The 23,171-nt window shown below is 37.9% G+C and overlaps 2 protein-coding genes across 2 annotated transcripts; one reads left to right on the top strand and one right to left on the bottom strand.

Annotated features, from left to right (window-relative positions):
* The first annotated feature begins 9,833 nt into the window (after window positions 1–9,833).
* Window positions 9,834–12,466, top strand: LOC135642163 (homeobox protein BEL1 homolog). The gene is made up of 4 exons (XM_065158080.1): window positions 9,834–10,791; window positions 11,064–11,443; window positions 11,595–11,655; window positions 11,751–12,466. The coding sequence occupies exons 1-4, from the start codon at window positions 10,195–10,197 to the stop codon at window positions 12,243–12,245; spliced, it is 1,533 nt and encodes a 510-aa protein (XP_065014152.1). The 5' UTR covers window positions 9,834–10,194; the 3' UTR covers window positions 12,246–12,466.
* A 1,096-nt stretch (window positions 12,467–13,562) lies between these two features.
* Window positions 13,563–22,761, bottom strand: LOC135642159 (mitogen-activated protein kinase 2-like). The gene is made up of 6 exons (XM_065158072.1): window positions 22,324–22,761; window positions 19,080–19,209; window positions 17,279–17,416; window positions 15,544–15,876; window positions 14,197–14,380; window positions 13,563–14,106 (listed from the first exon to the last, which is right to left on the bottom strand). Exons 1-6 carry the CDS (start codon window positions 22,479–22,481, stop codon window positions 13,934–13,936), a joined length of 1,116 nt encoding a protein of 371 aa, XP_065014144.1. The 5' UTR covers window positions 22,482–22,761; the 3' UTR covers window positions 13,563–13,933.
* Window positions 22,762–23,171: the final 410 nt, after the last annotated feature.

The following is a 23,171-nucleotide window of genomic DNA, read 5'->3' as shown; positions in this document are numbered from 1 at the left end:
CACTTAAATTCTCTATCGAAACATGGATTAAGCTTCTGCTTCTGAGGAGGATTCCGTCGAGCATTCCAAACCTCGCTTCTACAAATTCCGTGAAGTGAGGAGGATCACTTGTCTTGCATATTATGTATTATACTATCAGATCAGATTTTGTTTCTACAAATTTTTCGATTAAAGTAACAAATGCTGCCACAATGTGTGACTTAAAAAACCTTGCTTTCTTTTCTTGAGAGCTTTTTTCCTCACTTTTACATTCATTTATCACTTGCTCATCAGGTCGAAAAATAGAAAAAAAAATCAATATAATTATCTACTACACATTAGCAAATAATAATAATAATAATAATATTTCATTTTTATGATCTACGTAAAACTAAGTTCCCATCACACCGGATGATGACATGTTCGAACGACGGCACCGCTAGGTCCAAGGAGCACATCGGACACGTGAAGTGCCCGACGAGCCATGGGTTAGTGCACCCGACGAAAACCTGTGGCCACAGCTCGATAGCATCTGGAGGGGGTCGTCGTTGTCAAACTCAGTCAGGCACACAATGCATTCTAGCCCAACCATCCCCTCTCTACCACCTGTGGCTTCGATGTGCCTCACTACCGACAACATCACCAGCGCAGTCGAGTCAAGCCCCCTTACCATCCGCTGTTAGCATAAAAACCATCTTAAGCTTCTGTAATACAAAAAAAATTTAATTTTAAAATCTGAAATCAAATAATAATTTATCATATTTATGATATATACCTTTTTGATATCATTCAAAAATTTTTTATTTGATCTATAGGTGCACGATTGTCCAATCCCTTATTTGATCTAAGGAGAACTAAACTCGTATTATTTTCTCTTCTTATCTTGATAGAACCGTTATGAACGATGGACAAAAACAAATGGGAGATGAGAGAAGATCAGAAAGCTATAGCGATATCGATCTAGAACTAGACATGTCTTCTCCTCTCTTCTTATTTTTCATAGGATCACTATAAGCTATTGATTAAGGACAAAAGAGAGATGAGAGAAATGTAATCTCTTGTTTGCTAGTTTACATGACTAAGGAGAGATAAGAGATTCATAATCTCTCAATAATATCACATATCCCTATCTCGTCTTATCTGCATATCTACATATTTATGTATCTACCTCCACATTAAATCCCTAGGAGATCTTGTTCTTCTATAGTCAAGAGCAGAGGGTTTAGGATAATTAAATAGAAGAGTTTCTTACATCAAGATCATCTCATCTCTTAAGGAATTCTGCCATAATTAAACTTTTTTTTCTATTGGTCGATTACTGTAATCAGAATCCAATCATATCTATAATATATTTTACCTAATTAGATAGAGTAACATAATTTAATAATTTTCCACTTGACTTATTAATTGGTAAGATCAAAATAAATAAATAAAAAATTATTTAAAAATAATTTTATTTAATTAGATTCTAAAACTTTGAAAAAATATTTTACATGTGCCCATAAATTTTATAACAAAGGCCAATAAGCCTAATAAACATAATACTATATTAAGTCTTATTACCAATATGAGTCATTAATTGATAAGATGAAAAATAATTAAAATAAAAATTTATTTAAAAATAATTTTTATTTAATTAGATTATGAAATTAAAAAAATATTTTACATGTACGTACGAATTTTTATAAAACAGGCTAATAAGTCAAATAAACATAATAATACATAAGTCTAACAACTAATGTGAGTATAATGATTATATATCATTGATACCATATTTCTGTATTATAACACTGTTAGTCCTTCCGATTAAAAATGACCCTTATAATTTATCTTGTTAAGAGGTTTTTATCTAATCTATAAATGCATCGTCATCAATCCAAAAGCTCTAACAATATTAATATGGAGAATCAAACTCGTCTTCTTTCTCTTTCTATCCTTTTCCAAAACTGTTTTGAGTAATGAATTAGGGATACTGGGAGAGATAGAGAGAAAATTTAATCAAATCTATAATAGATCTTAATACGATATAATCTAATATTTTTTCTTTCTTTTATCTCTCCTCCTCCTCGTAAGATGAGTCGAGCGGGTGAAGGGAAGAATGAAGAGGAAAGTATCTGCCTCTATAACGAGTCTCGAGTTCCCAGGAGGTTCTATACTTTTATAAACGAAAGATTTAAAATAAATAATTAGAAGCATCGGCTAACTAGCGGGCGAGAATGAAGAGTGAGGTGAGGACCAAAGAGCATCTGACGAAAGAGAAAACATGGGGATGGATTGGTCGACATAGAACAGAGGCTTGCCATAAGGGACGGCCGGAGCCGTCGTCATCGCCGGGGATGGCCGGCGACAGGGCCGTCTCCGGAGAACCAGTCATGGCCGGCGCCATGGTGATAAGCGTCCTTCGTTTCGGCGGCGGGATCGTCTCCAAGCGCGGCCCTTAAATGGGACCCACTGTCGTCGACCACTAACCCCGCTCGTCGGGCGTGGGTCCCGTCAGGCGCCGGCCGGCCTCAACCAAAACCACACTATGCATGTGTGGGAGGCCAGTAAAGACCACAATGGGGCCCGCAACTCCTCCTCCAATTAGGAAGGGTACGTAACGGCGGGCGATAAAGCAGGAAGTCACGGACTTCGTCCATCGACACTTGCAAAGAGAGCGACATGCAAGAGTTACCGATGCGTGCCATCTGCCGCTCCTCTTTAATCCCAGCCTTCCACTCACACAACGTTCATCACACGTACGACTCCTATAGCTACGTCAAAGGATCGAAGTAAGGATCAAGATTAAGATCACGTAACTCTTTGGATGCTGTATGTTCTTCCTTCTTTTGCTTGGACAAGGAGTCGAGCTAAAGGGAATAATAGAAAGTCATTAACTCTATAACAAATAATAAAGTGTGAATTATGCTAAATGACATGAACTCTTGCTCTCAGTTACCAAGACGTAAACAGAAGAAAGAAGAGATTAGGTCGAACACATTGAGGAAAGGCTTGAAACAAACAAATCACTCCAAGGAGACGATGATGCCGTGGGCGATGCTGGCCAACCTGCCGAAATCCTTGTCCACTGCGGCCAAAGTAAAGGATCCCTTGGCATCCTTGAAGGATTCCTCGCACTTGTCCGCCGCGTTGACGGCGCCGCCCACCAACGCCGACGCCCTCGGATAGAGCCGGTTGGAGAGGTTGTCGAGCGCGTCCTTCATGTGCTCGACCGCGTCCCCGTACACGTCCAAGCAAGCGCCGAAGCACCGTTTCACCTTGGGGTTGGTCTCCAGGTCCATCAGCTCCTCGATCTTGGCTTCGGTGCTGGCCGCGTGGTCGACGGCCAGCCTCGTCGCGACCACGGCGATCTCTCGCAGGTCGACGGACCCGGACAGCGACGTCACCTTGCCGAGCGACTTCACGCAGAAGTCGTAGCCGACGGAGGCCTGCTTGCTGGCGACGAGCTTGCAGGCGTCCTCGACGGTGGCGGGGCTGGTGCAGGTCTGCTGCTGGACGGCCGTGGGGGAGGCACCGGAGGTGGTGAGGAGGACGGCAAGGTAGAGGGAGAAGAGAGGTCTCATCTTGCGGAGAGGTAAGAGGAGAGAAGGAGCTGATGAGGAGGGGAGGAAAGGGTAGAATGAGGTACTTATGAAGAGTGTGGTGGAGACCTCTTCTTTGTGGGGGGAGAGAAGAGCATTGAATCGTTCATAACTAGCGAGTCTAACGTTCGATGAGTGAGGGTGAGAGAGAAGGAATTGAAGCTCGTAGTGGCCACTCATGGACGCCATTTCAGCAAATGCTTGCGCGTGGAAGCAAGTTTCTGATTGGGTTTTAGCTACATAAATGGCACATAATTGCGGTGATCGGTTTCATGGTCGTAATATAATATGATTCGCATGCTTTAGATATTAGTAGTTTAAGAGATAGGAGAAGAGGCAGAAAGACTTTAGTGTATAATTGTATTATTGACTCATATGATATCGCACGAAGTTGGATTGAGAGCTTCGTCGGGCTCGTGATTTAGATGGATTGGGTCAAGCCGAGCTCGGATGGTTCTTTCCCTGTGGCCCAATTGAGGGTTCCCATGGGAAGTTATTATCGTTAGCTAATACATGTCGGTTATCTAACGAGGAAAAATCGATGGATTTTTTTTCTAGTATTTGATATTTTAATTGTCTCGTATATTAATTATTTGGATCAGAAGACTCGAGTAGTGGAGACTCGATAGGTTTTCTTAAGACGTACTCGATAAATATTCCTCCAATGCTTAAGTCGATAAAGTTGAAAGAGTTGATGTTTTCAGATAGCCTAAGGGTTAATTAGCTACGGAGACTAGCGTTGAGCCTTAGGTTACAGAACAATCTCATCTGAGTGATATTATTTTTACTTTTGAACTTTAAAATTATTTAATTATTTAATCATTTTAAGTCATACCTACATGAAAAAAAAGAAAGTAAAAATAAGAGAATATGTATACCTATAAGAAAAATAAGGTCACATACATCACTATCTATACATATCTCCTAAAAAAAGTCAATGATATTTTGTAGCTAACATAAAACATGTATGGATTTAAAAAACATAAAGAGAAGAAAATATTCAAATAATTCCTAACACTTTCCAAGATATAATCGAAGATTGTGCATGAATTTTGAGACAGATAATAATGATCTCAATATAGGAATTAAAAGATGAAATCCTACCTCAATCATGTGCAAGAGAGATTTATATGAACTTAAGGAACACAAAAAACATATGGAGGCACATTGATTACCAGCATTAATCCGACTGAGATTTCTCATCCATGGAGAACTTAAGGAGCAAAGTCATCACAACTCAAGACTTTATCCAAAAATAAATTTTATTTTTTTTAAATTAAACAGCAGCATCATCTAATGCTAAAAAAGCCAATTGATTAATCAGCACTATCTAAAATTGTGGTCTATGAATCAGCAAAGGCTCAAACTGAGTTGCAATGGCAAGCAAAATAGGTGGATCAGTCAACCACTGTTGTTGCTATCATACCAACAGTTAGGTGTTGGAATCAATGCAAACAAGGACTGACTTCTTCTTGGGGCTGGTTGAGGAAGAGTTGAATTGAGGTTACACCAAAAATTCATGACGAACAACTCAACACATCATCAAAGTTTTGACATCAAGGAAACGGGAGAACAAGTAGTTCATGCATTAAAGAATGGGGCTTAGATTCATAGAACAATGTTTGACTAATTCGGTTCCAACTCGATTCTGGTTTAAGCCGAAGTTAAATTTATATTCACTACCTTCCGAGTTTATATTTTGTTATTGATTATCTTCATGGTTCTTTTAGTATCAACATCTGATCTTATTTTACGACGAGAAAAGTGGCTTAAATACTATTATTCTTAACGTCAACATCTTCATGCATTATGAGAATGATTCGATATATTTTGTGGGAGGCCATCGCTACTTCTCACATGATAGCAGATGGCGTAGGAGTGCAAGGAACAACTATTACACGGTCAAGCTTGTATGCATGTCGACCTCAACCTAAGAAGAGCCAGGAAGAACACAGTACAATAATGGAGAAGATAAAACGATGGTGTCCGACGACAGCCGCATCCAATGCGTGGCCTAAATAAGGCCTCGATTTCAATTATGAGCACCTTTAATTTTGGAAATACTTAAGGATCCAAAGCTTTTGGTGGTCAATTCAAGATATTGGGTGAAGGACCAATCAACGTCGTCCAAATTGTGAATAGCAAAAGGATTATAAATGTGTTCATATGTCAATTCTTTCGTTTCCCCATTAATCACTCCATTGAGAACCACCCAAAACCTATTTATTCAGGGGAAATAAATACAAAACAAAAACGTCGGCAGAAAAATTTCTGCATATATAATTTTTTTCGTTATTGAATTTATATTCCACATGTTAGGTTTGAACTATCATATCATGATAGGATAATAAAGAGATTTATTAGTTTGTGATTTATACACGAGATTGGATGTATGAATATGTTCTTTACGTATAATCATACAACTCGGCTCATATTATTAAGTTATCTTTAAGTAAATCCTATTTTTCCCAGAAAATTTTCACCCATCGCTTCTCTTTTACCACTGCATCACTTGCACATTATTTTCTGGTACTTATCTTTTGATTGAACCTTAATAACCCTTATATAAGGTTATTTTTCTCAAGCGATAGTTCAGATATTAATTTATATGAAAAATAAATTATTTTGTTGATGCTATGTTAAGTTAAGTTTTGGTTGTTCAAATTGGATGTTGATTCACTAAGATCTTTCTTTTGCACTTATCTTAAAATGATTTCAACTAATATCATCTTACTCTAATCTAATCGTGTCGAACCCTTAAAATTACATCGGGTACTTCTAATGCTACTCCTTTGATACCTAAGTTAATAAAAACTCTAAGAATTTGAATTATATTCTTAAGAAAGAGAGAGTTTGCTTTCGGAATGCACCTAATGAGATTTTTTATAATAAATTTTGAATATCATAGATGATATATTTTTGTAGAGTTAATTACAATCGTAGTATGTCAAATTTAAGATATAACAACATTCGACCCACTCGACCTTACACTAAGGTGTGATTGCACGATGCTAAAGAGTCGGTCACATAACAATGAGGTGTTAGTTACGTTATAAGATGTGTCAATTACATAATGTCGATCATATGTCTACCCTTATATCATATTGTAATCAGAGTTTTGATGGTATAACGAATCCCTAATCGATGTGCCCTAACAATGCCGAAGCCAAGTATGTCAATTAGATATTTAATAGATGGAATGATTAACTTTCACTATAGAATGATTTGTCTGAAACAACGACATCCATGCTTAGAACACATAATAGATTGTGTAGTTCATCATTATTTGGTTGATGCAGCTGTGTATGTGGGACCGGAGATGAGATTCAAAAAATGATATGACTATTTTGGGTAAATGTTCATGTAATGGATTATATTCTATTTTTTCTTTTAGTCTAACTCTATTAAAAGAATATTCATGTATAAAATGGACACCAAAAATAGGACTAGTCTCGTCTTGCTAAACATTAAATGAGCCCGATAATATATATTAGATTTGATCTATGACTTAATGGATCTAATCAATTTGATCAAGCTGGTCGTAGATTATAAGATCTTCAAAGTAGAAGAATATGACGCAATTATTATACTTAAGAGATCAAACAATGAGGACATTTTGACATCAACTAGATTGAATTGAACAGTCGTTCCAGGAGATTCACAACTCTCCTAACCAGAACTGAAATGACAATGACACCTTTGGTGATGATGATGATGATAACAATAGAAACCAAACACACACCGGTGTGCCAGTGGTTTCGCTCCAGCTTGACCGATCTCTCATCTTCGAGATCAAGGATGAATTCTCTTCGAGTTCAAGGGTCACACGCAATGTCACTAATAGCATTCAATGATAAGTTCTACCTTTTGAGATTTATTTATAGGTGTTTAAATCTTTACATATTATAGATTTTATTTGTTTCTCAAGATATAAGTAGTATATATATATATATATATATATATATATATATATATATATATATATATATATATATATATATATATATATATATATATATATATATATATATATATATATATATATATAGGGGAAGGCAATTTACTTGGTGGTTTGCAAAGATTAGGAAAAATTAAAAGAGTTTATTATATAAATAAATATATCATGTATCGCAAGATTTTGACATGAGATATGAAGACAATTTTAGTGGTCGTATAGCGTTTGTATAGCGAGAAAAAAATTTAAAGTTTTATATGAGAAAATATACAAGAGCCTTAGCCTACGTTTAATCTAAAAAAAAAATCTTGTAATTTATGATTCTCATATAGTAATAGTCATGAGTTTTCTTTATCAATTTTATTTATTTTTTATTAATTGTTCTTTTCGTATAAAAGTATTCTTCCCCTCACCTATAATGTTTTATTGTATGAATCTTGTTCCATGGCATTCCTCCTATACAACAATGATCTAAAAAAATATCAATTTAAAATCATAAATAAATTGCTAGGTAATTATGCAAGTAATTTTAGATCTTGGACATTAATCAATAATTTTTTTTATTATTGTTGCAAATAATATTGATGTCTTATATCATTGTAAATTATTAGATTAAACAGAACCCTTTTCCTCCCGGCACACATTGTGATAGGGCGTATTTTGGGTCCGTCACAACCGATGTCACACGTCAGGTCAGAATTCGTACTAAGCCGTTGCTCAGCACATCTCGGGAATCCTGAGACGGCGTCGCCCCTAAGACACAACAAGTCGGAATCCGTACCAAGACATACTTTGACACGTCCGCCATGCCAACCCATGTATGACCGACCCTCGGACGATAGTATAAAGACCTCTGGTCGACGTCCGACTCAGGGGAAAAAAAAAAAAGGGAGACAACTGACTTACTCGTTGGAGGGGCCAAAGTCGGGGATCACCCAACGAAGGCTATTTTTGCAGGAAGGCAGCCCAACCTCGAGAGTCGTGGACTGGCGCCCCATGGCAAGCCATCGACCAACCCACCCCCTGATTCAAGGATCTAGTCGGCTTCGACAACCAGCTCAACCGATAGGAGGCTCATGACATCGACCCGTGGACCTAGTGTCATGCTGACTCATCAGTCACGACATATTGGTTCACCAACATACTATACTGTCTTAGATACAGCCTTTGATGGTAAAGCAAATTGTGGTCGATGACATGGTTTTGCAAAGCCATCGTGATGCTTATTAATGTGATTAGGTCGTCAAATGGACGCTCTACCTGTCATCCAAATTCATGTCCCACTCGAGCAAAATGATACTGCATAGTCCATTGTCGATCGAACCCCGCCACCTAATTAATGCAGATGACTCCAAGCATGCCAGGAACTGTGTGGGTCATCATCAGCCATGCAAGCAAATCAAGAGACGTGTGTAACACGCAGCGTATACTCTTCCACAGTCTTACATGCTCGAGATTAACATCTACACAGCAAGGGAGCTCTATGATTTGGACACGAATTATTATTAATAATACTAAGATGGAGGGATAAGAAATCTTAATAAAAGAAAAAAATGGTTTAGTAATTGAATAAATATCTCATGTATTTTCTATTTTCTAGTGGAAGGAGGAATACAAATTTTCAAAGGATAACTCAAAGGTCATATAATTAATTTTATATGATGAAGAACTTGATTTTCTCCATAGATTGTTGAATCACATTAATTTTACATTGACTTTTTGATGTATTATTAATCATAAATCTTTGAATATTTTTTAGTTTTTCAGTTCTCCTCTACCTGTCAACAGTAAAGGGGAAGAGAAAGTGATGGCGATGTCAGCCAAGGCAAAGACTCTCTCGTGTTGTGGTGCAGCAAAGGGAGGAAGAAACAGTAGCAGTAAGCTGGAAGAAGTTGAGGGTGTTTAGGTAGTAACTCGCTGCTCATTTAGTGCTGAGAGTGTGTTCCGTCCAATGATCTTTGCAGTCTGCTTTACCGTCTCACAAGTTCTTCAAGGTCGGGCCGGCCATATGAAGACAATTAATATACTAGGAGAGAGAGGACCACTCGGCGCTAGATTACGAAATGTCAGATAATTATCAGGTAAGACCCAGAGAAAGTAATTTACCGATGAAAATGCAGGAAATGAATGAGATAGAGGACCAAGGTGTGAGGTTTGTTCGGGCATCAGACACCGGCCCCAAAAGGACAATCTACTTTAATACACGCTTTAATGAGGATTAGTTGGGACGGAGGACCACATCTCTCTCTCTCTCTCTCTCTCTCTCTCTCTCTCTCTCTAGTATCAAAAATATCTTGAATCCCAATCTCTTGTTCCTTCTTCTGATCAAATTGTGAAGAAGGCCAACAGAAGCCATCTGAGAAAAGAAGCATCGAGTGGAGGAGAGAGAAGGAAGGGAAAGAAGATCTCGTGGTAGGAGCCGAAGGGAGAAGAGATGTGTTGAGTGTTGTAGTAGTAAGGAGGGGAGAGAGGAAGGAGTCGGAGAGGTTTACATGTCAGTCAGAGTTAAGGAAGCGATATCTTACGTACTGTTTTCCTTTTCCTCCCCTTGCTTCTTCTCTTCTTTCCTTGTAGTTCGAAGAGAACTATGATCTTTCATTCAGAATAATCTAACTTGTTGTAGAGGAGACACGCAAAGGTTGAGATCTGTTTATGAATCATCCGTAGAACTTCTTCATCATGGCTCAGGAATACAGTCAGTTCTTGCTGGGAATCAATCCCTTGATACAGGGCTTGGAGCATAACCATGAGCTCTTGGGCATCCAATCAGGCGTGGAGATGCTGGGGGTTCCATCCAAGCGCCAGGGTTCTCACTTCATGAAGAACTTCGTCCACCGAAACCTCCCCGAATCGTCCAACGGGAACTTTGGGATGGGGTCTGCAGTGAGCACATGGCCGGTGGATGATTCCTCGTCGATCTCCCTTTTTAATTGCCAAGAGGGCGAGCAACTTGACAGGAAGCTTTCCTTGTCCCACTTCAGTGTGAAGTCTCCTGATGGAATCGGGCTGCCCGACTCCTTGCAGCAGCAGCAGCAGCAGCTCTTCGTGCATGCGAGGAGGGAGCACTACTTGAAGAAATCCAAGTACCTAAAACCAACACAGGAGCTTCTGAGTGAATTCTGTAACATACAGGAAGGACATAACTCAAAGGAGGGACCCAAACAGGGAAGCCGCCGGGAGGAAGGGGACCCTTCTTCGTGGCAACAGTCTCTATACTCCATGAACCATTTGGAGCTCCATAAGTTGAAGGCAAAGCTCTTTTCCATGCTAGAAGAGGTAGGTCGCTTCTTCCTTTTTCTTCTTCTTATCATTGATTGTGATCTCTACATCAGTTATTATGATCTTAGTGATCCAATTAATTCGTCTAAGAACTGGAAACTGTGAAGCTCGATCATGTGGGACTGCACAATTAAATGGATCCCACCATGCTTCTCACAGTACATCTACTACTAGTTTCTTCTCAGAAGAATTGCTTACTCCTATGATGTGTTATTTCTATTAGTACTACTCTTTTGTGCCTCTAAATCGCGTCGCCGATTTGGATTCAGGTGGACAGGACGTACAGAAAATATTGTGAGCAGATGAAGGCCGTGGTCTCATCGTTCGAGACGATGGCCGGGGAAGGAGCAGCTGATATCTACTCAACGCTGGCGTCCAAGGCTATGTCGAGACACTTCAGGCGCCTCAAGGACGGCATCGTGGACCAGATCAACGCGGTGAAGAAGGCGATGGGGGAGACGGACCCGAGTGCACCAGGAGGAACCCGAGCGGAAACACCACGGCTGAAGCTGCTCGACCAGTGCATTCGACAGCAGAAAGCACTGCAGCACGGCATGGTGCAGCAGCTGCCATGGCGGCCGCAGAGAGGCCTCCCCGAACGCTCTGTCTCTATTCTTCGGGCTTGGCTCTTCGAGCATTTCCTTCACCCGTTAGTCCTCAAACCCTTAAATCGCTCATTCTCTGCTGATGATAGATGATGAAGTTCTAATGTCTTTCTTATCCTACTCTGTCTTCCCTCTCTCACTAGCCTTATTAGTTGTGCTTAATTAAGAGAAAAAATCTGGAACATTTGTTCTCAGGTATCCAAGCGATGTTGACAAGGTCATATTAGCTCGGAAAGCTGGACTGTCACGAAGCCAGGTACATCTACATGCATTTCTTTTGGTTTTCCTTTTCTGTTGATGCCACATTATAAGTGCATATTCATCAGCATCTGTGCATGGTTTGGATTGCAGGTCTCCAATTGGTTCATAAATGCAAGGGTGAGGATATGGAAGCCAATGGTGGAGGAGATGTACTCGGAGGAGATGAAGGAACTGGACGCCAAGTCCAACCAAAACCCTAACCCTAACTCTGCCCTCAGCCTTGTCCATAAGCCTTTCCTCAACGACTCGGAATCACTCTCATCGATCATAAATAGCAGTCACCATGGAGTTCATCAACCTCAGCAGCAGCGGGTCTCCGGCGCAGACCACTTTGGAGTCGTCGACTACGACGTCTTCTCCTCCTACGGCAACTTTGCGAGTGACGACTTGAGGAGGAGCGTGTCGTTGACGCTGGGGCTACAGCAGCACAACGGAGGAGGCATGAGCTTATCCTTCTCTGCAGCCTCTCAACAGCCCCTTCACCATGGCCGACAGGGTGAGCTCTCCATGTTAGATGGGGAGGCACAAGGCGTTCCCCGCAGGAACTTGATGGGGACTCAATTGCTGCATGATTTGGCAGGATAGAAAGAGGAGGAGAGTACTACGATATGTTGTTGAGGCTAACTGAGAGCAAGAATCGATTCACTGCAAGTAGTATAGATTATATATATGGATCGTATCGATTGATCCTTACATGTTAATGCCAGTGATTAGGCAGGCCTACGTTGACTATTCTTATACATCAATATCTCTTTTGACATTTGGAGATTCACTTACAAGAAATCACTGTCTTATATTTATTTTTACATTAGCATCATATTGATCGATACGATTAGGCTTTGTGGTTTCATACAACTTTTCATTGTGTCTGTGTTCCTTTTTCTCCATCCTATACGTACATTTTGGTTTCTTTAAGCTTAGTGCATGGTGATGGTTTGTTTCTCTGCCTCTCCACCTTCACTTTCATTTCTTTTCTTGGCCTTTAGCCATTTCACAGCTTCACTTGGGCATACATGAAGCTAACAACCAGAAGAAGAGAGGAGGCAACTCATCCTTTCATGGTGTGCTGTTGCAGCATCACCATCTCCACCAGTACCTTTTCACCCAATTCCATCACGGCCGACACATGCAGCAACTTCTTGTTGAGTTAAAATGCTGGGCAAACACAAGCTGCAAGTACTAGTGATGACTGAAATGGTGCCAAAAAAGCCATGTGCTCCAACCCCACCATGCATGTCCCCATTCTTTGTGGCCATGAATGCTGTGTATCTAAGTGGTCATGGACCCTCATTAATTCCATAGTTAGGTTATGCCATTCTGTACTACTTGGGGTTGTGCTGCAAGCCATTCGTGTTCATCCTAGATTCTACCTCACTCCAAAGCTTTGGCCTCTGGTGAAGACATGCCAGGTTGGAATGGCCCAACATTGTCTAGAATTAATGTGAGATGTGTACCAACCTTAAATATTCCTGGCTAATCCTCCAAAACCTATTGTCACTGCACTTTCCAAGCTTGAGAATTTTGTTTTTGTAAAAGAAAATCTTCAAAACAAGTACACAGAGATTATTTGTGGTATAGATTTGGTGAAACTTGGCTCATTCATTCTCATCGGTACCACCAACAAAGTAATGGAGATTGAAAGAATGTGAAAGCCTGATCACTATGCCAAGCATCTGTTCTGGAATAGTGAGACCCAGGTGTTTTTTCTTGCTTCCAACAAGTAGATAAAATGAATGGTATGAATCTAGTACAAATATTGACAACTTAAACATGGCGGAGAAGATAAATGTTTTCAGTGCATGAAAAAGTAATAAAGAAATCACCATCGAAAGATCCACAAGATTTAAATGCTTAAAGATCAAGCAAATAGAACACATAAAAAGGATTTTTAAGACAGATAAATACAAAAGCTAAGACATATATTAGTTTCATACTAATATTTTAACATAAACAGTTATATTTTCAAAGAAGATTCGGGGAGAAAGATCTAATAACAACTGCTTCCAAGTAGTTGACAAAGGAAGATAGCACATGAAATAATCTCCCATGCAAACAGCACAAGCTTCTCAAAGAATACATTTCCGAGTAGGCAATTAAAGCACTTTTTTGGATTCAGGCTATCCAAGTTATCATATTTCCTCAAGCCATGAATCAATTTGCAGAAGTCCAACGAGTTGCCCAATGATTAGACTTCACTGGTTTAGCAGGCTTCATTTCAAAGATTGGTTCCAACTACAAATGCCAACGGCAAATATAGAACATACAGAAAAATTCTAGCGCACTGGATCTGGATTGAACTTCAATGATTCTCTCCAAATAAGTTCTTTAATATCTTCCTCAGTATTTGATGGATGTTCAAAATCAAAACTGAATGGAGTTGGGCAAACAGGTTCATCATTAATGTCATGAAGCGACGCTAAGTATGGATGGTGCAGAGCTTCGTCAACTGCCACAAGAACATACACGAAATGGTAGTCTCTCTTGAAAATGAAGACAGCAGTCTAAAGCTCAATCAAAAATCACTTCAGCTGCATACCTGTAATTCGCTTGCTTGGATCAAATACAAGCATTTTCTCTAGCAAATCAATGGCTCCATTAGACATGGTGGGAAACTTAGCATGCAACTGTTGCTTTGGGTATTGAGGGAATTGTCTCACATATCGTCGGGCATTGTCACTTCGGAGAAATCCAAGGCTCGAATCATCAGGTGAACCTATTAGCTTTCATCATGAAGAATTTCAATGTCATGTCAGATTATTGGCTACAAGAAGTTATCAATTAATTCTACAGGACCATAAGACGCCAACTATAGGTGCTTAAGTATTTAAAAATGATTGAATTTCAAACACAAGCTAAACTGATTTTTCAGAAGCACATTATTTTTCTGCAGTTGTCACCAATAATATCAATTACACCACATCTACCATAATGGAATTTAACTGCAGCTAGATTACCAGAAGGAGTACACCAAGTGATGTAGATATTATGAATATGAGAAATTCTTCATAAAAACAGAGACCAAGAACTTAACAGTATGCCATTGGTTGGCTGGTGTTGACCAGTACAAGTCAATTACACTGCCATGGGCGTGTAAGCACACTAGGCTTGTTACAAATAAATAAAAGTACATGACATTGGTATACTGCTTTGGTAAACATTCAGCCACGGATATGGTTGCAAAAGATGGACTTCAGGTACTATCAAAGAAGTGCACTTGTCCAACTGAATAAAAAGGCATATATGCCTGATGGTTGCATTTCAGATGTTAATAATTGTTTTTGACCTTGTTATCAAGAGTTAAATAACCTTAGCTACATATGATAGCATCAAGAAAAACACAACCACCAAAATGTGACCAATGATAAACTTTCTATCAGAAAGTTTGGAGTAGAAAATAAATTGTCACTATGGTTAACGTGTTTACGTGAAGATAATTCAAACATATGCATACTTTCCTGGTTTTTCTGATGTACATGAATATGCACAAACTGCAAACAGGAACAGTCATGGCATATCTGTTAAATAAACTAAAAATGAACAAGCACTGCAATTGGAGGTAAATGGTTCATTAGTTGAAACTAATCAAAATACACAGTCAATGTTTAGCAACCACTTAATCATTACAAAGAAAAAAATTGCTCTTAGAGAGTCGAGGCACTGTCCTGACTCAGAGAGAACTTTTGTTGTACAGTGCACTAACACTCTAACAATATGAGGAAAGTTAAATACCAACAAGAACCATGACCTTTATCACTATGTAAACCATTATCTGCAATAATATTAAGTTGGTTGATAATAAGCATATCATAGGAAAAGGTAAATCATCTCCAAACATTCAAAGCAAAAATTTTATTCAACCATGGAATACATTCAACGAGTGTACCTCGGTTATCAGCCTTAACTGATGGACATAGTCTTTTCCAGGAAATAAAGGTTCTCTAGTCACAATTTCACCAAATATGCACCCAACCGACCAGATGTCAATAGCAGCAGTGTACTCTGAACAGTTCAGCAGCAGTTCAGGTGCTCGGTACCATCGTGTGACAACATACTCAGTCATGAAATCCGTCTCAGAAGTTGTCCTTGCCAATCCAAAATCTCCAATCTTAAGGTCACAATTTGCATTTATAAGCAAATTGCTAGGCTTCAGATCACGATGCAAGACATTCGCTGAGTGCACATATTTCAGGCCTCGAAGTAATTGATAAAGAAAGAACTGCCAAGGATATTTAAGTGTCATGGAAGTCAAGATACTATTAGATAAGAAAATCCGTGTGATATATCAGACTATCATGCAGCACATGTAAGAAAACTAAGGTTCTTTGATACTGTGAACAAAACTATTTACTAATGAAAACTAAATAGATGGTTGGTAACTGAAGTTTGCATTAGCAATTTATTTTTAGAATAGCAAGCATTGTTACATCTCGAGCCTAGAAAAAAGATCCGCTAAGGAATTCTAGGTTAACAAGCTAGAAACCTTGAACATGTCAATAACTGAATTTTGACAGTTAATATTACAGTAACAAACATGTACTCTACTATGCATTAGAAAACTTTTCAAAATGCAGTACAGGACAAAGATTCAAGAAAAGTTCATGTAAATTCTACCAAAGTCACAGACAGATCTAACGTAAAAAGTATCATCTGTAGATTAATTAATATTTTTGTCAATGGGTTTAGGTCATTCAAGAGAGCCATTGAGGTTTACATCTTATGTTTCCACAGATACCCGTCATCTCATTATGCATCAAAATACCATGTCTTTTCCTTGACCTTTAAACAGTTTGCTACAAGCAAGAATAAAGTCATTGGAAAGCTGTAGAGATGACACACATCATTGGATTCTTAAAGTTACCAGAGATATGCACTCAATTGATACTTCATAGCATAAATTATGAGATTTAGCTCTATAATATATGCCATAATCATTCTGAATAGTAGTTATTAGGAGATTACCATCTCTGTTTGATGTTATAAACATTCCAAAAAGTAGTTCTCCATTTTGTGTAATACTTTCGGTACAATGCAAGTTTCATTTCATCCTGCATGATTTCATCAATATTCCATTTGACTATATTATTCATGAGAAAATCTGAAATAACTAAGCTTATTGAGCCCGTGAAATTTTTTTTATTTAGTAATTCATCTAATGTTGCTTTTTTTTGTCTTTTTGTCCTTCTATGTGAGTTTCTTTTGACATCCAATTAATTTAGAAATTCGAGCTTTGCACTTCACATAAAGTTTATAGTTTCTTTCCAAAAAGTTACATATGGACAACAACAAAAAATTGAGAAATATTAAAATCAAGGGAAAAACACTCGATGACAAAATGGATTGAGATTACAAGTGAAGGAGACTAATAACTGGAACAATATGTCCATCCAAAGTCCAAACACAAACATTAGGGCTCTGAGAAAAACTATATGTAACCCATTAGAGGATCAAAATATAAGATTCGCTCAAAAATATTGGCAAGGAAATGTTTCACTTGATATCCATACATGATATTTAGACATTCACAATAAGAAAAAACATTAGAATATTATATAAAACTCATGAAGAACTGCATTCCTTATTCAAGTTGGTCCAATCCGCAGAAATTGCTAGTAACAAACCTGGCAATGGTTGTCAGTCAATGGTTTGCTGGAACGTATTATCTGATGAAGATCAGTATCCATTAACTCGTAAACAATGTATACATCATTGAAATTTTCCCTGTTTGGAGGGCGTATGATGTCCTTTATTGCAATAACCTGTAATGGATAATAGTTATCACAATGTGCAAGTACTATAAAGTATAAACTATAAAGGCAACGCTGAATGATAACAATTCCATCAGTCAAACACATATGCTGTCTCAAAAAAATTAAATACATATGTCCTGGAAAGATGAAGATCCTCTTGGGAAACATTGAACTTCATTTTAAAAGTGTCAGATCAAATGCAACTATTCAAAGCATAAGAGAAATCTAATCTGACCAAACTGTAGCAGTAAGTAATAGTACCAAATGAACAAGATTTGCCATAACCATACATTACGCATAATTGTTTCCTTTCTTAAACTATATCCTCCAAGAAAACAGATAAATTATATGTATCATATTGAATAAAAAAAGATCCTCTTTGTATTTCCATCATGACTAATAAAAACAATAAGAATTCCACATTTTTTTCTTTTTAGTTTTAAATCTTTTTTCAGTAATTGAATTTTTTTATTACCAAGAATATTACATGAAGTACAAAGTTAAAATACAAAAAAAAGGGAAAAGAACTCAAAACTCTAACACAAGGATTACAATTCCCTCTATCCACCAACAGAAGCTACCAAAGATAAAGGCAATCAGAAGTAGCTCCCACCCAATAACATAGCAACAAGCTTCAAACAAACATAATTCAGAGTCTATGATTACAAAGTCTCATGTTCAGTCTGTTATCTTCAACAGATTCATTGGAGAAGCTTTTTTCATCCTCATTCATATCAGACATCCTGGTAAACTTCATTTTCTACACATCAGTGATTCTCTGAATAATTTGTATCTCAGTGCTTCTGCAATCAGAGAAACTAGCATTTCTTTCAGACAATATCAGATGGCCTACACAATTGCCAGTGCACATTGCTGCATCCCCTTGCTTTAGTGTCTTTTCTTTGATGTTTCTTTTATATCAGAAAAATCTGATCCAAACTCATGATTTATCTGCTATGTCCCTCTATTCTAAGATTTCATTCCAAATTTTTAGCTGAAATATTAACATTGAAAGCTAGATGCAATCTTGTGAGACAAAGTTTCATTAACCTACCCAACAGAGCTTGTGTTACAAAGGTATGATTTTGAAGCTTGAACCGAATCATATGATTTTGAAGCTTGAACCGAATCATATGATTTTGAAGCTTGTGTTAACAATAATTAGTGGCAACTTATTAGGAATTGAACAAAGGATAATTTTTTTAAAAGCTGAAAATTGTGGAGCTCCATAATTGCAAAGAAAGATAATGACTGAAATCCATAGACAACCTGATGGAAAGACCAAGAAACATCTGACCATAATTATTCCTGGGTTGTAAAGATTGGGCATCATAAAATAAAACCATAATTATTTCTGCTGGTTTTATCTGAAGTGCAGAATTAAGTCATTTCAACGATGGACAACAATTATGACAGGGCCATCCATCATCAACCATCACAAAACCTGTTTTACTTATAGATAACTTGTAATTGATATTAAGGAAAAATGAATGAGGAACAACAATGCAAATTAATGAATCATAGCATAACTAGAAACAACTTCAGAGAGAAAAACTAAAATCAAGGAAAAATGAATGAGGAACAACAATGCAAATTAATGAATCATAGCATAACTAGAAACAACTTCAGAGAAGCTAAAGGAAAGTTGAAGTCATTTTCATGCTTAACTTACATTCTCATGGTTCATATGACGAAGAAGCTTTATTTCCCTTAAGGTTCTTTTGGCATCAATTCTGTTATCAAATGCATTGCTAATCTTCTTTATTGCAACCTCTTCATGGGTCTGAGAATTCACTGCAGCACTAGAGACAAGGGAGAAATAACTCCTATTTAGTCTTGGAAGTACCAAATATTGATTAGAAGAATTAAGCTAACAAAGTCTTCAGCAAAGTAGATGGATTATCCTGTGCTGGCAAAATGAAAAAAAAAAATCTAAATTAATTCAGAATTATAATTTTGATTCCAACTTGGTTGAAGGGTTATGCAAAGTATGTCAATGTAAAAAAAACACTCAAAAGCAAATAAGACAAACAAAGTTTGAAACAATGTACCACTTCTAGGGAAAAGCCAAAAGGTAAAAGAATGCTGCAAAAAGGTACCATTTATGTCTGCAACACAATGCTTTTTCTTCCATGCCCATGTGATGAACATCTTACCCACTTCAAAACTGTAGCCTGATCGGTCATGTATATACACATTAAGAGTAGTATTTCACTCACATTAGATGGCTAACAAACATTTGGTGTATACATGCAACAATTAACAGTATCACCCTCTTTCCCTATTAATATCAATTGGTATCACAGTATTACGGCTATACACTCCAAGTTGTTAGAAGCTCAAATCATAAAAAGCACCTACAGTCTCTTGGAACCTACAAGTAATGTGTAAGTACAGAAATGTATCACAATGAGATATTTTGTGTAGAAGTAACAATAGAGCCAAGGAGAAATCAAGCAGACGTGGAACAAAATATAGCAGCATAAATAAGAAAATTAAGATCACCCAAACATATGGCTACTTTGAAATGCAACAGTAGTAAAAAATGGAACAGAAAAAGAAATGGAACATACAGAAACAAGAAAAAGCCACAAATAAACATTAATTTTTATGTTTCAAGTTTGATATTGAAGATGACTGAATTGAAAATTTTTTGGCACTTATGCAAAATAAAAGGGAGAGGGTTGACAGCAACAACAGCAGTACAGCCAAGCAGAATAGTTGAAGTGGTATCCAGAAATAGCAGCATACAGCAAGATAGGAACAAAGCAGTAGTCAAACAATAAAAAAACAAAAAAGAGGAAAAAAAGAAAAGGCCATTAATAAGCAGATCCTTAATTGTATTCTGTTTCAAGTTTCATTTTGAGGATGACCTAAGTACAATTAATTCTGGCACTTCTGTGATTATGGGTCACAACCAGTGATTTCGTTTCGGCCATATTAAATAAAAAAATGACTCTCAGTAAATAAAGAAAAAAAGAAAATATTTTTTATGCATCACAGGACGTAGAGATACCATTAAGCAGAATTCTACTATTTTGATTATAATTTATGAACACAAAAGTATAAATGAAAATGAAGCATAGGGCAATTAAAAATATTACAATAGGATAAGTGCCCAAGTTGTCCACAAATTCACATGAGGTGTGCAAAGGCATCCAGGGGTTTTGGAAATGAATTAAATGATTTGGCCAGAGATGCACATTGGATGTGTATAAAATTGTTTTTTGTACACATACTTATGGAAATGGATTTTTGCATGCAATAATAAATCCACATATATTAACCTTCCCTAGTCTCCACATTTGATAAAGCCTCGTGTACCCAACAGTCCTTTTAAGAGGGTGAAGCTTGGTGTCGATGGTAAGGTTTCTCATTTGTTGTACATATAATACTGTTACAAATTCAAGGCTGCGGCATCTTTATGTCTTCTATCTTGGAAGTCTTAGGAGAAGAGGCCAAAGGACGAAATATATTATTTGGATTTAGAAGGAACAAAGTTTGGAAAGGATAAAAAATTGGAAGAAGCATGGAAGTATTTGTGTGAAGGTAAACATCTTGTCCTTGTCCCATACATCAATCCAGTTCTGAATTCAAGCTGTTGATTAAACTGATACATTTTCAGTTTTAATCAATGTAGCCAACCAAACATTTCCCTGCTTTGGCTTTGAACTTGAGAGAAACATAATTGAAGCTTAAAATCAATTCCAAAACGCAATGCCAGTAGCCCTAGTGATAGAGAAGAATAAAGAAAAAACAGAATATGAGAGCAAAAGAGCAGAGAACAAAAGAATGAACAAAGCTTAGTAGAAAGTAGAAACAACATACAAGTGCAGTGAATTCAGTGGCAATGCTAGATAAATCACCTAAAATTGAAGAAACTGAATCTGGAAACCAAGAATCACACATATTTTTTCCTCCATCAAGCACATGGCACATTATTCAAGCATGCCATAGAACCTGATACACACGGAGTGAGTCAAGTTGTAAAATGTGTGCCTTGTTGTGAACACCATGTGCCTACCGCACATTGCTCATGGTCGTAATGGAAAAACTTGTACCTCATTATCCATAACTTCCACTCAAGGCACATGTCAGGCATGTCTCTCATTAGACAACAGACTGGTCTTCGTGGTCATCACAGATTTCATGTCAACATAAGATCAACTACGAGCTCAAATATTCCATGGTAAATGATAGCAAATTTTCAATAGGAGCAATTCAGGTAAAATCAAGCAAAATGAGTTTCCTTTCATACTTTCATTTTAAAAGCTTAAATTATATTTTGTTTTCTTGAATATATATATGACAAATTGGGAAAAGAGTGCATTGGCTCTTCCACAGGCTGACCTCGCATAACTAAAGTAGACAACATAAAGCTCAGGATCAGGATCCACTATAAACATCAGTCAACTAAAAGCAGCAAGGAGCACTAGCGGGATCATGAAGATGGCATGTAATTAACGTTGCAGTAAAGGTTTGACATTGAAAAGCATACCCCATAATATAGGTTGCCTTATAAAAGTGTGATCTAAACGAGAACCCTTTAAGCAAACTTCATTCCAATCATCTCAAGACTCAAGGTCATCTTTCTTGTCTTATAAAAGTATTTTCCTATGGGACGATATAAATTTCAGATCGCCTCAAGCCACTACTAGTTTAGTGTCCATCTCTCTGCTACAAGAAGTTCTGCTCGGTCTTTTTGGATGTCTCAGACATGATGATAAGTCGGAACTCCAAACCGCTGCGTCAGAAATCATTCGGAACCCTACCTATTCTTCTTTTTTTTCCAATTTCAATCCAGCACAAAGTAAACACAAGAACCCAATTGGAACTCGACGCTTCTCCAGCATGTGCCCGCCAAAAGCAATTCGAAACAGATGGAAAACTACAAAGATGGAAACTTTTTGGCTCACCAGATGATGCCGCAGGCGCCGCGAGCGATGGAGCGGAGCGGGGGAACGTACTTGGCGGTGACCTCGAAGAGGTTCCCGAACACATTGTACTGCACGTAGCGGCCGCCGTGCGTCGAGACGCCCTTGATGTGCCCCTCCCCGGTGGAACCGGACTCCATTCCGAGGATCTCCTCACTGGGCTCCTCCTCCCCCTCTTCCTCTTCCTCCGGAGGGCTTTAAAAGGGAAGAAGAGATAGAAGGGATGGTAGAAAGGGAAAGGTAGGATCTTGTGAAGAAGGAGGAGAGGAGGAGGCAAAAGGCGGGAGGGAAGGAAGGGGAAACCCGTGAAATGGGAGTTGAGGAGTGCTTTCTTCTCTGCTTCGGTGGCTGCCTCTTCTTGCGGACGCTTGTCATCGCCATCGAAGATATCTCTCGCCCCTCTCGCTCTTTGGGCCTCACGGTGTACGCCTGAGACCAGTTGTGAGGAAGCAGGGGAACGTCGTCTTAGTTAAGTCCGTTTGGGGCTTTTTACACGCCTATCCTTATCCATTGCAAAAATATCATACTTGCCCCTGAATTAATATCATACATTGAATTCATCAAATAATAGTCATAAAATCCCTCAAATATTTAAAAAATAATGTAATGAAATTTAGTATGATGTTGGAGTACTAATAAGAAAGTTTAAGATGGTTTGGACTTTGGAGCAAGTTTATTAAACAAAAAAAAGGATTCGATGACATTATTAAGTAAAACAACGAGAATCAAGGAGGTCTTTATTGATTACTATTGCATTTGTAATAGCTCGCATAATAACATCTTTATTCGATCACATAATCTCTCCCATCTTATTATTGTAAAACAAAATT

The sequence above is a fragment of the Musa acuminata genome, chromosome BXJ1-4 (genome assembly GCF_036884655.1).
Source record: "Musa acuminata AAA Group cultivar baxijiao chromosome BXJ1-4, Cavendish_Baxijiao_AAA, whole genome shotgun sequence".
NCBI classification, from domain to species: domain Eukaryota; kingdom Viridiplantae; phylum Streptophyta; class Magnoliopsida; order Zingiberales; family Musaceae; genus Musa; species Musa acuminata.
The sequence above is the reverse complement of the archived record's forward strand: the minus strand, read 5'-3'. Positions and strand labels throughout refer to the sequence as shown.

Excerpts from the sequence above, each read along its gene's own strand:
- LOC135642163 (XM_065158080.1), top strand. The coding sequence starts at position 10,195 with ATGGCTCAGGAATACAGTCAGTTCTTGCTGGGAATCAATCCCTTGATA. Across the intron at positions 10,792-11,063 it reads TCTTTTCCATGCTAGAAGAG|GTGGACAGGACGTACAGAAA; the intron begins GTAGGTCGCTTC and ends ATTTGGATTCAG. Across the intron at positions 11,444-11,594 it reads TTCGAGCATTTCCTTCACCC|GTATCCAAGCGATGTTGACA; the intron begins GTTAGTCCTCAA and ends ATTTGTTCTCAG.
- LOC135642159 (XM_065158072.1), bottom strand. The coding sequence starts at position 22,481 with ATGGAGTCCGGTTCCACCGGGGAGGGGCACATCAAGGGCGTCTCGACG. Across the intron at positions 14,381-15,543 it reads AGTTAAGGCTGATAACCGAG|CTAATAGGTTCACCTGATGA; the intron begins GTACACTCGTTG and ends TCATGATGAAAG. Across the intron at positions 14,107-14,196 it reads TCCAAGCAAGCGAATTACAG|TTGACGAAGCTCTGCACCAT; the intron begins GTATGCAGCTGA and ends TTCTTGTGGCAG.